A 16,007-nucleotide genomic window follows, 5' to 3' on the forward strand; every position below is an offset into this window, starting at 1 on the left:
AATTGTCTTTAAAGTGAAATTACTGAACCTAAATATACGAGATTGATAAAAATGGTCATTTTAGAAGAAAATTTCAGATGGCGAGGCTTTTGCATCTGAAGTCTTCACACACACACACACACACACACACACACACACACACACACACACACACACACACACACACACACACACACACACACACACACACACACACACACACACACACACATATATTAATTAATAACTGTTAGGTTGTTTACAGTACCACTTTGGTGTTTTATCTTTTATAGGCCTTAATATTTAATATCCATACATAATTGTATATATGAAAACAAATATTGTGCATATATGCAAATGTAGTCTTTATGCAAAAACATAAGTTACATACACCATCAAACTACATTGGAAGAAGGTCTAGAATCTGGTTCTTTGTCTTAAAGCCACTTCTCCAAGGTAGAGCATGGTGGCACTACAGTCTACAGGAACTAGTCTAGTCTTTTCCTCAGTCCTCCTCTTTTTCCCAATGCTCCCCCTTTTGTACCGCTCCCCACGTGTCGAATATATTAGCAACCCAAATTAAGAGAGGCCGGGCCTGAGGTGGGTGTCGGATTTCACTCGCGGAGGTGCGGTGTATCCACAGAGCGTCCAGTCCATGCAGCATTGGATGCTGAGGTGACCGTTATACGGAGGTGCTCGTTACTGTTAACACACAGAGGCAATCGTACGATATCCTGATCCCGTTTGGTGAATGGAATAGTGAATGCAGACCCGCTCACACCTGAGAGGCTATAAGCTTTTATTTGCCGGTGAAAGCAAGGAGTATCTGCTTGAGTATTTAATCTCTTTCCCATGGATTTAAGGCTGATGTATTTATCTTAAAACAAAAACGATCCGTTTGAGGCTGGGAACGGGCTGGATACATCTGCATACAAATTGGATTTGAGTGAGACAACGGATGCTCACAGACAGCGGCGGAGCTCGATCAGATGAATGTAAGAATCAATGTCGTTATCCTATCTTTCACTATGATTTAAGACAGTCTGCTTAACACTGATTCTGACACCTCAAGGGTTTGCTCAAGAGAAAACGTTGGGGGGCTGCACGATTTAGCCACATTTTTATTGATCATTTCATTCATTCACGTATCTGTTTCAGCAAAACCAATCGCTTCTTTGTGTATGCAAGAGTGGTTTCATTCATTTTCTTTTACCCCGATGAAGTGACTGCATTCTTCCGCGTATTTCATGTCAGCTGGTTAAAGCATGCAGCTTGGATGCGTTAAGGACTCAAGCAGGAAAATTAATGTTTCCTAAATGGACCAAAACGTAACTCATAAGATATCGCCCCTAGAAGCGATTTAAGAAGCTAATCCAAACCAGAAAAATTATGTTTTGTTAATTAACAAGTTGAGAATTGATGTTCTGTTCAGGTGTATTTCCGCAGGCAGGGTGCAATAGGGGAGTGGGGGTAGTTGTGGTTAGGCTATGATTGTGACTGTAGGGCTGAATTCAGGTTGATTCTTGCATGACACTTTTTTTCCAGTCATCTCAATGGCAAAAAGTGTCCCAATCAATCTGAATTCACCCCTTAAAGTATATTTGACAGTTTGACAGGTATAGGCTATAGGCTATTTTTACTAGCCACGGGAAGGCTCAATTCAGTGGCTTTTTTAAACAACTTTTCATTAACAACAGAAATTGCATTTCCATCAGCAAAAATTACATCAACAAAAGTGTTGATAAATAATTAGCCTTTTTTTTTTGCTGCAAAACAATTAGGCCTGCTGTAATTAATCACTTTATTAAACATTAACATTGCCTATCACAGGCTATAGCCTAGGTTAAAGCCTAAAAATAAACTATTGTTACGCCTAAGTCTTGAGTTTGCACGAGGCAAACTTTAAAAGATTAAGCTCCAAAAGTCATATAGCCCTATAGAATCAAGGCTACTTAGAAATAGTTGACTGAAAGTCACAATAATGCAGTGGGTATTTTTAAACATCCACGTTCAAAGATGTTTTCTGATTGTACGGTTGGCACAGAATCGTTCCTACCTTCACCCAACCAAAGTATACGGTCTTGGATCCTACAATGAGCCATATCTTCACTAAACATGGGATTGCCAAGTGCTATCTAGTCCTCGCACGTAAATTGAAACGTTCTCAGTAAATGAACAAGCGGAGATCGGGTTCTTCTTGAGCGGCGAGGCGTGCATTCTCCAAAAACAGACTCCCATTTTTAACAAGAGACATATGTTTGAGTTTTTGTAGGATTACCAGTTTTTTTTTTGCTCTCTTTTATCGGTGACTGCGGCTACCGGACGCATACTGTAGCTATAGTATGTGCCTGCCCTGCACGCAACTTAACTGCACGCACCTCACGGCATCAAAGCAGGCCTATTATTTAGGTCCCTCATTCAAACTACACAGGCTGTAATTAAGTATCATGAGCGTGCAGTTAAAAGAGAAGAGAGCAGTTCACTTACTCATGTGTGAAAAACATGTAATAGTGGTGGAATTGACAGAAGTAGCACTGAGGGGTTGTGTGCACTGAGTACAGGAAAGTAGATGCTACGTGACTGCAGATGTGTAAGAACTTACCAATTTTGCTATGGGACCCCACTGTTGAGTTCTGTGGTGGTTGCTTCAAGACTGCACTGCTTTAAATCCACTATCTTCCCTCAATCTTTTGCTGCACTTAAAGAGTGATGAGAATACAGAACTGGAACTTTTCACTGTTTGTGTCATTGTATTAGTGGTGGGGATTTTTCTGTGACCTTTCTGGAGGTTATATCATTACGCCTTTAGGTGGCAGCAAGCGTTTTTGTAAATGATGAGCATATGAATCATTCACTAAACCGATCCGTTAACCGAACGCTATTACTACTGTGTGTTGCTTGGAGACGCGCAACAGTAAATCCTACTTTATTGGTGTAAAAATTAACAAGTAACTAGAAATACTAAGACTGAAATGTAAGTTACTCAATATTAACTTCTTGTTTATTAAATTGATGTATAAAAACAATCACATCAGTGATATTCGGAACACCACGTCTGCTCGTTTGATATCGCTTAAAATAATTTACATATACAGTAGGCTACTCTTGTCAATATTTTAGTGGATGAAAGGTCGAAAACACTCGTACGTAGGATTCAGCGGACGCACGGGCCATAGAGCCGTTTCAATGCATGCTTCACGGCAGTCTGTGACAGACACACCTGTACCGTTGATATTAATAAATCAAAGATCGATGTTCAATAGACTGTGGGAAGCATCACTGTTGGATTCACTCAGACGCCATGCATTCATGAGCGCTATTTGTATTGTAAGAAACATCTGTTCATTGGACATTGGCCTGTAAGTCATTGATTGACTGTCAGTCATGATTGGACGCGGGCTCTCGATTCAGCATGGATTTAAACAAACGGTGATGTACATAATTGACAGTCACAGCGCGTATAATTTCAAAACATCTCTGTACACGGAGAGCTCGTGATAGCATAGACTGTAAAAAAAAAAATGGACGTAGTGTCCTTGACGTCACCCATAGGTTTCTGAAGAGCATTTTTGAAGCCCAAAGTGGGCAGAGTCGGCCGTCGCCATCTTGGCAGCGAGTCACTCCTGGATATCCGAAAACGGGTAAAGAGGTGGAATTAGCTGAGGTGACTAGCCGGCTAACAGACAGCAGACAAGCGGCTAATAGTGACAGCAGCGGCAATCCACCTGTCACTCAAGTGACCACGCCCTTAATTATGCAGAACTTTATGGCGTATACAGGTAGCAAAAAATATACAGGTTCTGCTGTTAAGTTGGGCATATTAACAGGTATATCTTATGGTAATGTATATAAGGTATATTGAATTGACTCTCTTTTGAAGCCTGTCTCTAGTGGCCAGTCGATGAATTGCAGTATAAGTCACTTCCGTGTTAAATTCAAGAGAGATACCAGAAGGTTGCCGCTTGGGTGATAGTCAGTAGAAGTCTGTTGTGAATCGTAACGCATTTATTTGAATTTCATAATCGTGTTTCTTGCACAATGCTTTTTGTACATATTGTAAGAGAACAGTTATGAGCTTGGTTAAATATTCTTACATTTGTTTGGCAGTTGAGAAGCAGCTTTAATGAGCAACACTGCAGAAAGACAGACACAATAGATCTTAGTGTAGATCTAATAATTAGGCTAAGTGTGACATCTGTGATTCCTCTCTTTCACAGGTTTACACTGGTTGAAATATACGTAAGAATTATCCAGGTCTATTGTCAATATGTTTAATACAATTCTTTATCAGTACCGAATAAAGTTATTATGCCTCCTCTTTTCCTGCATCACAGATCATAGCTGATGTCAGGAGCGCAGGGCACATGTGCTGCCTCTGCGTGAGACACGTTATAAGGCAGTAAAAGAAAGACATGCCCAGTGAGGGGGAGTCTGTTCATACTGTTGCCCATCAACACTTGGAAATGGATCAGAGGCAACACATGGGGGGAGAGGAGCTGTTTGATTTAATTAGAATAAGCCAAGAGAATAGGGTGTGTGTGTCAGTTGGAAGGGATTTGAAACCACTCGTGACCACCACATATTGCTCGAGGATCATTTGTGCAGCTTATGTACTTGGTATTTTGTTGAATGATTGCGATTTAATATGAATGTGTATTTGCTACCCTTTTTTAAAGACATTGAAACTCTAAGATTAGAAGTATGGTCTGAACTCTTTGTTGGTCTAGGGGAAACCACGATTAATCTGTTTCCTGCAAACGCCGCAGTCGGAAAGGGGAGAAATAGCCCCTTTGCTGAGTGATTTCCCTGTCGAGATGTTAGATCTCAAGGGTGTATATCCATTTCTCTTTCCTTCTTATGCTCTTAATCGAAGCCTTATAATCATCCCAGAATTGTTCTTTAGAGGAAACGGTTTGCGTTTGATTTTATACACTTGCCTTATCAAAAAAAGAGAATGAAAACATTTAATTTTTGAAGTTATTCTTGGATGTGCCACAGACCAATTCTCACTCCTCCCTTCTTTGAATGGATGAAAAATATTCAACCTAATAAAAAATATTGTTGGAAATACATGCCTCTACTACATTGTATTTGCAAAACTTCAAAAACTATATTTACAATTCACTGCAGTTTCCAGCTGAAATGAACTAGTCTAGAGAACTCTATAGTTGTTCCTTTTCACATCAATTATGATCACAAGGGCAGATTATCAATTAATAAATAATTTTAAGACCTCTAAACGCTTTGTGCATGATTTGTAAATACAGTTTGATATTTGCATCACATAACCGACTCCATTTGTATGGCTTTTCTGGCTTAGTAAACTTGCTCAGTAGCACACCTGGTACAGCAGTGCACTTGCGACATTGAGCGCTCGGGTACAAGTCCTATGAAAAACGAATCGCTATTTAAAAGCTCGAAAGCAAGCTAAAATGCCATGGTCACTTCAGTAGACTTTTTTTAGTCTCACTTTTGCTTTTGTTAACACGATCAGTGCGATTTAGTGTAGGTGTTGCATCATTTTCAAATGCAGTTCAGCTAATACCTTTTAGCACTATACATTTAATTTCCTTCAACTGCCGCAATGTGTACAACAACCAACATAATAAAATATTTGCCAGATTCACATTCATTTGTTTCTAATGAAACATGCTTTTTAGTGCCACTCACTGGACATTTCACTTTGAAAGTGTCGCGAAACATGCAGGAAGCATTATTTAGCTAAAATGTCGCCACAAACACTTTTTCCAGTGAGCCTGGGTTGCAGATATAAAAACTAGACATTTTTACTTTTAAATTTACAAACTATACTAACTTACTCTACACTCCAAGATAGGTAACAAAAACTGTCTAAAACACTTTGCGTCTGTGTGTAAATGTTCTGGTTTTAATTAGCTTACCTAACGGTCTCTATTGTTAGATTTTGGAGTCGGCTCCCTGGCACTTTGGTTAGAGCCAAGCCATTATATCTAAGCGCTCCAGCGGCTTTTCTCCTGGGAAAGGTTTATTTTTTCCATCTATGAAACATGTTCTTGCTAAGTCTTTTGACCAGGTGGTGATCCACTCCTCTTGAGTGAGGTTGCTATATACGCTTTCAATGTAAGTGGTTACTGAAGTGCAACATTTAGTCTTTGCTCTTATTTGTGTGCTTTATATTTATATACTGATAACAAGCCAAACCAGGCTTGTGAGAGACACAGAGCACCCAAAAGACACTGAATGCTTCGCTCTGCTCTCACCTGAGCTGCTCATTCACTCAGTACTAATGTCATTGAATCATTGAGAGCTTCATTCACAATACTCCAATGGAGTGTTTCAAAATCCCTTGACAACATATTTATTCAGTGTAGCAAACTTCAGCATGGTGGCACTGTGGCTTTGTGCTGTGTTTTACCTCTCATGGCCAGTAATGGTAGTTGTTCTCAAGCATCAGCACTGTCAAATGGACTGGAAATACGCATGTTTGTAGATAAGGTCCGAGTTTGGACAAGTCAGTGTACAATTCTACTGAGCCACAGTTCCTTTTCCTTAATAGAAAGGTACCACGGCCGGTGGTGATTGCTCTGGGTGTAGGCTTTCTGTAATTCTAATTTAGACAAACATCTGTTTTATGCATTTTAGCATTAACTTCCCCATAGTCTGAGTAAAAATATTTTGGTAGGTTTTATTGGTCACGTAATTTCTTATGAAATTGACTAAGGGTGTCACGATTTCGATTTTAAATCGAAATCGATCGAAATTAAGTCACAATCTCGATCATCGAATTCAAAAATGGAATCGTCGATGCTGCCACGCCCCCATGTCACGTTCGGTCGGCTTGTCAAGCAGAAAAAAACGCGTGTTGAAATGCTGCAAGTCAACCTCCTCGGGGGCTGCACACCGGACGAGAAGCGCCGCGTCTTTGACAACTCGAGATATCGCACACACCGGACGTGAAGCGCCGCGTCTTTGACAACTCGAGGTATCGCACACACCGGACGAGAAGCGCCGCGTCGCGTCTATGACAACTCGAGGTATCGTACACCGGACGCGCACTTTCATGTTTATGACCTGCAATATTATGTTTAAGGACATTATGGAATTAAGATCATGTGTATGTTATGAGGCTACTGTACAACGTTGCTTAGTCTGCACTTTATCTCAGAGAGCGTCCGTTAACTCAATGTATCCTGAAAATCCGATAACATCAGCAATTTTCATTCAACCAGCTGATTTCTGTAAATGAATGTAAAACATGTATATTGCAGCAAAGTCATAACGACGATTTGAGACAAATAAATGTATATAAAATGTATTAATTTAAATTAAATGTGATATAAAACTATGTGAATGGCGCTCTCTGGCGCGGCAGGATTAATTTTGAACAAGGTCCTGAGCCGTTGCTGGCAACGCGGACAGACGCCGAATGGCACCGCCGGTGTGTGTGTGTGTGTACACTCTCAGAGAATAAAGTGTTAGAATTTTAAAGACGTGGCTCTGCGCGACGCATAGATTTATCTGTTAAACAGTTTGTTTGTTTTGTTGTGAACTTGACCGTCATCTTCTGTGAAGAAGACTACAAAAGAGAAACTAGATGGCAGGTTTTGCTTAAGTTTCCAATTGATTAAGATATAAGTATTGTTACATTATGTTCTTAATAAATGTTTTAAATTTGACAATGTAGTGTGGTAGGCCTACATTGCGAACAAAGGTCAGATATTATGCATAAAAGTTTGGTCTAAAAATGGCATAACAATGTGCTTAAAAAAAAAAAAGAAAGAGTAAAAATCGAGAATCGAATCGAACTGTGACCTTAGAATCGAAAATGTAATCGAATCGAGGATTTGGAGAATCGTGACACCCCTAAAATTGACACATTTTTAGTATGTCATTAAAATTTCATATTAAAATATTCCACCCAAGTATACAGAATATTTTAAAATAAAATGTTTTTAAAAACTGCATTTCTTTTTTCCTTTCTTTTGTTTAAAAGAAAGGTTTGGTTTTTATCATCGGCATTAATTTTTTACATTTTAACATTAATTTAAACGTTTAGTTACATTTTTTAGATTTAATATTTAATTAAATTGTATGTGTTAATGTAAAATGTTCTGTTGTGATACATACAGTATACAGTACTGTTACAGCGATTTAACTAATACGTTTAAATGTTAAACCAGTCGAAGAGCAAAGCATTTGTTTCCCCCAGAGATTGTAACATCTGAAGCACTTCGATGTCAGAGACGTTTTATCTCAAGTATGTGTATAGTGGGACAGTGTGCTGTAACCTGGGAGACATGGGAACCTGAGATGTGGCATCTCAATGTTCAACGTTTGTTAAACAGTTCGTCGCTGCTTATTAATAATTCAGGGAGCTTGTCTCTCTCACAGTCTCTCTTTTCCTGTTACATCCCATTCCTCGAAAAAGAGCATGCTGTACACCCGACCCCGATCATAACAGGGAGACCGCAGGTTGTTTTGCTCATTCTCTGAAGCTTTCTCTTTCTTAGAGCACACAGTGTGCTTGGCAGGTATAGGCAAAATGTTAATCTGATTCAAATATATATATATATATTTTTATTTAAACATGGCAAATCACTCAGGGAAGAAATAGCAATTTAATATATATATTTTTTACTTGTGTTGGCATAATATGGTTCACATCTGTTTTGTGAGAGTAAAAGTCGACTTGAAACGGAATATTGTGACATACCTGAGTGAAACGGCTTTTGGAATGAGAAAAAAAAAGTAGGACGGGACTTGATTTCGTCCTTGGGAATTTGTTAGATTGTAGGAAGTTGGACATTGCTAATTAAACGGAGGCACATCTGAATGCCATTTTGCCGTCAGTTGAAATCATGAAGAGAACAGATGGCAGAGATAAATCTTTTATAATAAACACTGCAACATTCTGTAAGAAAAGGGAATTGTCAATTTTGATTACAGTGTGACTTTTGGACAAGTTGGACTTTTAACAACCCTGTTTTGGTTTACGACCTTGTTTTGTCTTTGGTTGGTGAAGGTTTGAACATGCAGAGTAGTGTGTAGGGTTATGTCTATCATCAGGAAATTCTTCTTGACGATTGATTTAAAAAAAAATATATAGTACATAATATTTTATTTAAAAAACATGCATTTGTTTTTATATGAATTTAACATATTATTAAATTCCGTCCGCCCGCCCGTCCATCCATTTAAAAAACATGCATTTGTTTTTTTATGAATTTAACATATTATTAAATTCCGTCCGCCCATCCATCCATCCATCCATCCATCCATCCATCCATCCATCCATCCATCCATCCATCCATCCATCCATCCATCCATCCATCCATCCATCCATCCATCCATCCATCCATCCATCCATCCATACATCCATACATCCATACATCCATACATACATACATACATACATACTAAATATATTTATAAAACTTAAAAAGAAAAAAACTGAAAATTGAGAAGGAAAACTGTGTAGCTTTCACTAAATTAGGGTGTACTGATGATAATGAAGGGAGCCTGTGTTTCTGGGGTGGCTAGCATGAGAAATGTTTCACCTGAACTTGTGGGGTCACTGCTTTAGCCCAAACCTTGTTTTTTCTGGACTTGCCTCTGATTGGAGAAGGAAATTTGGAAAAATTTCTTCCTTGCATTTTTGCCACAGTGACAAACTCCATATTTCCAGTTAGTTTCTCAGGAAACCACATATCCTATTAAACCTGTGCCACAGAGAAACCATAAAAAGCCAAAATAGTATGTGCCTGTGTGGAGAGAAATGTCCGGAAAGCTATATTACACCAGTTACTTAGGATTACGTCATTGTTGTCCAAACTGGGGGACACACTTTTCATTCACTAACCTGATGATGGAGGTTGTTTTTACTCATGAGATCTTTCCTCAGCCCATGTTAGTGTGTTAACTGAGAGATTTATCTTTTCATGGGACTGGTAAACCTCCCGTGAACCAGTGGCAAATTCTCTATACGAGATTTAGACTTGGCATTGGTTCCAACCATGGACTCACTCTTGATGTCTTAAGCTGTTTTGTTTAAGTGCACTGAGGGTCTTTACACACTGAAGAAATTAGAAGTAATTGCCCTCAGAAGTGTAATCTCGGCCTTTATTCAAACGCGGTACAGATGACAGCTAAAAAGCGTGTGTTGGCTACCATGAGCTCAGTGAGTGAGTCACTGGTAAAGCATGCCGATAAGGGATTTTATTGGATCTCATATCTTTAGGGTTTTGCAAATGTACTGTATGAATGGCTATCTTTGTAGAGAATTAAGTTTTCTTTGAGATATAGAGTTTTACAAGTGTAGTTGAGTTTCATACCGGGCACACAAATAGTCTCAATCAGTGGTTCTCAACTGATTTTGCTTCAGGATTTTACATTGGTCGTTATATATTAAAGTTTTCATCCAAAACAACCCCCATATTTATTTTACTAAATCACTTTGTGGCAATATTATAAAGCATTAGCATCTGTAAATACTCTTTGCATTTTATTTAATGGATGCTCAGTGACCTGATCCTTCTTTGTTCATCTGTCACCTGCTTCCTCAGTCTTAGCGTAGCTCAACTGCCATAAAAACCAACTAAGCCAGTCTCATATCAGTTGGAATCTTTTACTAAGACCCGCCTGCCACCTTCACCGTTAAATCAACCAACTCCAGCATTTTGACGACAGCTGGACGGCTAAAAGCAGAAAGCCCAAGGAGGTCTGGCACTGTGGTTGTCTAAATACTGAAAACTGAGCGCGAGTGAATTCCATACCCATTTAGCCTGCGGAAACTGTGGCAACTGCTCATCCGTATTCAGTCATTTCAGACCCATCATAAGCATGGGTTTTGGTGAAAGATCTCTCATTCGTCCCTCAAATAGAGCCAAGTTTCTTAAAATGATATATCCTATACCCTGCGATGGTTTCTGCATCATTTTTATAGTGCAACATGAATGTAATCACTCACAGTTTGAATGTTCCAATGCTTCTAACAAAAGTAGTTAGGCTATCAAATTAGTTTTAAGATACAAGTTTGAACGTCCGTAGGAAGATTCTTAAATATCTGCGGTCTAACATGGCGGTGAGCTTCGGCTCTGTGCTGCTACAGAAACGTTGAATAGGACAGCCGGCCCCCCCACAGGTTTTCCTCAGACGCCTCTGTCAATCACTCAGTCTGGCCTCTGTTTATTCGGAGAGATCGTGATGGAGAAACCGTCAGCTCCACCGGCCCCCTCGACAACCTTTTTATGCTATGTATTTTAATAAGCCGTTAAATATAAGAATGAGACACATTGTGTGGCAATGCATCGTGGGCCTCCATGATCTCAGAATCTGTTTAAATTGGCTCAAAGTGGCCCCCAAGTGCCCCACAATCTCTGCTACTTTCATTAGAATGAACATAGGGCCCGCCACACTTCACACAAATACCTATCGGGGGTCCCCTGATCCTAAAATTGTAGGTTTTAGGTTTTAACCCCAAATACATCTGTTTTTCTGTCCTATAATGATCACTTAAATTGTTTCGATTCGATCCGTGTGACTCAAACAAGATTTGTTTCATCTATGTGATAAACAGATAGTCATTGCTGTTTTTGTCCTAAATGTCCTTGGATATGCAATTTGTGTGTAAGTGTGCCCCCTTACACACGTCAGGCTAAGGCCGAACTAGAAATTACATGTTAGTGAAGGTCGCAGATAGTTGATTAGGACAGACCGCATGGAGCCCTGCCGGTCAACTGTGTTTGTGAGGATAATTATTTGTAAATGCCTACCATTAGTGGCACAAAACCACTTGATGTGTCATACACAACACACAGGGCAATTGGTTCAGACAGTAGAAATCTTTGTGATAGACAAAGGTAAAAAGCATTACTTTTAAATCTTCTGTTCTACCCCTTTTCTAAACCTATTGGCTCATTGTGGCCACTAGAGGGAGCCTGCTTGAAAAGCCTTGTAATGAATGAAAACATTCATGTGGTTTTATCTGGAGGGCTTCTTTCTTGTTAAAAAAAATGACACTGAAGTCCAAATTCAATATTTCTTTTCGTCCTACAGTGAGTTCTGTGCATCTCTCTGGAGAACTCTTAAACAGAACTGACAAGGACGAATTGCATTTGTAATCCACTTATGTATAGAGACCACAACAGCCCACAGTGATGATTTGCCATCATTATGCATTGAGGTTTGGATAATGCAGACTTTACCAACAGATACTCTACTCAGCGCAAGTGCAAAGACTCCTGAGGTTTGTTGTGATTCCAGCCAAAGTAGTATAATTTTCTAATTGTGCTAGTGCACTTCTTCAGTGGCGTATAAAATATCATCCCGAGTCTGACCATCTGTAGCAGATTGCTTCACAAAGGATTCAGCCTTCACACTAATGACAAGAGAAGAGATGCTTTCCAAACACATGCTCCAAACTCCTGTCTGGCCTTTTTGTCTGAGCAATGTCTTTATGTCTGCTCAAAATTAGTGGCTAAGTTTGCTTCTTTAACATGGCTTTAAAAAAAGACAACATTGTCTTAAAAATCAACTACTGGGTGGTTTTGGTTTGAACTGACTGTACTCAAAGGATGAATAACCTGCTAAATGAACAAATGTACTCGAAGAATATTATATGCCAAAATCTCAACTAAGCGTTTTTTAACATGTTGGGATTATAGTGGCAAGCAAGAGAGGCTTGTCCTGCAATCTGATGACCACCCTTTCAAATATGAATGATTCTATGCCACAAGTCTCTTTTGCAAGTTGGTTGACTAGGCGGCCATATTCATAACATCCTGGGCAGCTATTTACTGTACAGTTATGCAAGTACAGCTGTTATATTACATTCATATAACATCTCAAATCAGGAATAAAATATGACAACAATGGTATCTAAAAAATTTTTAGGTTGTCATATAAAAAAAAAAAGCCTGATCCAGCTAATGGGCATATGCGTTCTAGAGAATAGAAATACCATATTTAGTTACAGTTCCTCTTGTGTATACAAGTGGCTCATCTGCTATAATTTATCTGATGGTACCCACTCATCTTAATATGACAGGAAAGAACATATATTTCCCATTCATTATAGGAAGCAAATTAGGATTTATTGCTCTTTTATATAAAAACAATTTGTTTTATAATCAAGAGATGTCTTGATTATAATACTTTTATTACATTTTTTACGTTTTTTACACTGTTATTAAAGCATTTGGGACTATCTGACAGCATCATAGATACATAGGAAATACGGTATATGCGTGTGGAGTGTATTTTTGAAAAGACGTAGTGCATGAATAAGAGCATGTACAACATCCGCATTCGTTTTACTGCCCTGACTGGGGAAAGCCTCTCCTTTTTGATGCAAACACACCCCTTTCTCATGCATTCCAGCTGTTTGTGAGAGACATGAATTTGTATTGATCTACATTGGTATCTATGTCATAATATTGTGCTGTGTAAATGTGATTGTGACAGTTTGCTCCCCTCCTGTTTTGCAGGTGTGAAGAAACCTTGGCACGATGACTCCGTTGAATGGCTTTGGGAAAAACACATGTGGACAGTTCCGGATGTGGGTAATCTGGAGGCTAAGGATGCTTTTGGTGCTTTGTGTAGTAGTGGAACTATTAACAGTAATGGTCAGCGGAGAGGGCACACCAGGTATTTTAGAGCTCCAATTAGATGAGGAACAACCTGCAGGGACAATAGTGGGAGACATTAGCGCTGGTTTGCTACCCGGAGTTACAGCGTCTCTATACTTCATTTCTGATCATGAAGGCACCGGCATTGGTAGTGATCTCCACATCGATGAAACCACAGGCATTATCAAGACCGCCAGGCGACTTGACAGAGAGGAAAGAGACCATTACAGTTTTATAGCTGTCACTATGACAGGGTTGACAGTCAAGGTCTCAATCACTGTAAATGATATCAATGACCATGCCCCCACTTTCCCCAAGAAGAAAGCTTTTTTGAAGATCCCAGAGCAAACAGCGGTGGGAACTAAGTTCTCTCTTGAGCCTGCCACTGATGCGGATAAGGATCAGCTTACTGTACAAGGATATCAGATTAAAGAAGGCAATGTAGGACAAGTGTTCCGACTCGAGACCAAAAGAGCAGCAAACAAAGTCCTTTACCTTGACTTGGTAGTCAATGGAGTCTTGGACCGAGAGAAGAGGTCCTCCTACACCCTGGTGTTGGAGGCCTTTGACGGTGGATCTCCAAGGAAGACTGGACAGATGACACTTGACGTCTTGGTGCAGGATATCAATGATCATGCTCCGATTTTCAACCAAAGCCGTTACAATGCCATCATCTCTGAGAGCCTTCCTCAGGGCAGTAACATCCTGCAAGTTTTTGCGTTGGATTCTGATGAAGGAGACAATGGCCTTGTATTGTACGAGATAAACCGACGGCAGAGCGACCCGGATCGCTACTTCGTCATCGAACCTCGCTCTGGAATCATTACACTCAATAAGCCTCTAGACTATGAGGTGAGGAAGGTTCATGAGCTGGTAGTGCAAGCCAGAGATAATGCGAGCCATCCAGAGATCACCAATGCCTTTGTGACAATACATGTTAGAGACTTCAACGATAACCAGCCAACCATGACCATCATTTTTCTCAGTGAGGACGGCTCACCCCAAATCTCTGAAGGTGCTCAGCCGGGTCAATACGTTGCAAGAATATCTGTCTCGGACCCTGATTATGGCGAGTACTCCAATGTCAATGTGTCTCTTGAGGGAGGGGATGGGAAATTTGCCCTGACCACTAAAGACAGCATTATCTACCTCATCTACGTAGACCAGATTCTGGATCGGGAAGAGAGGGATTCTTATGAACTTCGTGTCATGGCTACTGATTCTGGAACCCCGCCGCTTCGTGCAGAGTCCTCGTTTACGATTCATGTCACCGATGTAAATGACAACCCACCTCTCTTTGACCAACAGGCATATAAGCAGACAATTCCAGAAGTTGTCTACCCAGGTAGCTTTGTGCTGCAAGTGACCGCGAGAGACAAAGACCAAGGTCCCAACGGTGATGTCCGCTACAGCATCTTACCAGACAAGAAAACGCACGCCAGTTGGTTCACCATTGACCCTGTCACAGGTATCATAACCACTGCAACCAATCTGGATTATGAGAAGGACCCAAAGCCAAGTTTCAAAGTAGTGGCCACTGATGGAGGACGACCCCCGTTATCCTCCACTGCTCTGGTAGAAATAGACCTCCAGGATAGTAACGATAATGAGCCAGTGTTTGGGAGCAGCTCCTACAATGTTTCTATCAAGGAGAACACGTCAGCAGGGACCTGCTTCCTTGAGGTAGGAATGATTTTGTTTTCCTTTTATGTTTTGTAACTTATTCATCTACTTCACTTGTATTGTTTCTGTGATTTTGTATTTCTGTGATTGTTATGGCCATGATTTTTTTCAGGTTTCGTAGTATTTAATGTAACTTTTGATTTGGGCTGGGTATTCATTTCCTGATTCAATTACATTCTGATTCACAAGGTATTTGATTCCAATTTGCTTTGATTGTGATTGATTTGAATATATTTCAGTTATAATGACCATTTTGCTTATGTGATAGCATCTAATTCTGTAAAAGATATAGTTTGTTTTTTCAGACTAATTAAATTGGTAACTTATAAAAATTAGTTGTTTGTTGTGGGAATTGAGTTATGGTATACTGATTGCACATTTTTGCTTCAGCAGTTGGTGAATTAATTGGAAAATCAAGATTTTTTTTTTTTTTACCCAGCCCTACTTTTGAGTATAGCAGAAATAACTAATTTACTGACAATCAGATATGTCTTGAAACAAGATTTAGAAGTATTGTGCATATTTGTTTTGGAGCTTTTATCTTGCTCGAAAGATCCATGGTAGCTGTGGTGGAGCAATAAAAACTTGTAATTTCACTCACCAAGACAATTTGTAATTATGACATATTATTAGCAGATTTTATCCTCTCGTAGAGAATTGCAGAAAGAGCTGCTTGGCAGATGGTACAATTTTGCTTTATTGTTCTTTTGAAATGTTGGTTTAAGTCTGTTACCATGATAA

The 16,007-nt window shown here is 39.6% G+C and overlaps 1 protein-coding gene across 1 annotated transcript in view; it reads left to right on the forward strand.

Annotated features, from left to right (window-relative positions):
- The first annotated feature begins 570 nt into the window (after window positions 1–570).
- dchs1b (dachsous cadherin-related 1b) overlaps window positions 571–16,007 on the forward strand; it is a 100,033-nt gene continuing 84,596 nt past the window's right edge. The window contains exons 1-2 of the mRNA XM_079599511.1: window positions 571–974; window positions 13,443–15,266. Coding sequence (XP_079455637.1) covers window positions 13,464–15,266 — 1,803 coding nt within the window. The 5' untranslated portion in view covers window positions 571–974; window positions 13,443–13,463. The remainder of the gene's footprint in view (window positions 975–13,442; window positions 15,267–16,007) is intronic.

The sequence above is a fragment of the Phoxinus phoxinus genome (genome assembly GCF_949152265.1).
Source record: "Phoxinus phoxinus genome assembly, chromosome: 23".
Classification (NCBI taxonomy): Eukaryota; Metazoa; Chordata; class Actinopteri; order Cypriniformes; family Leuciscidae; genus Phoxinus; species Phoxinus phoxinus.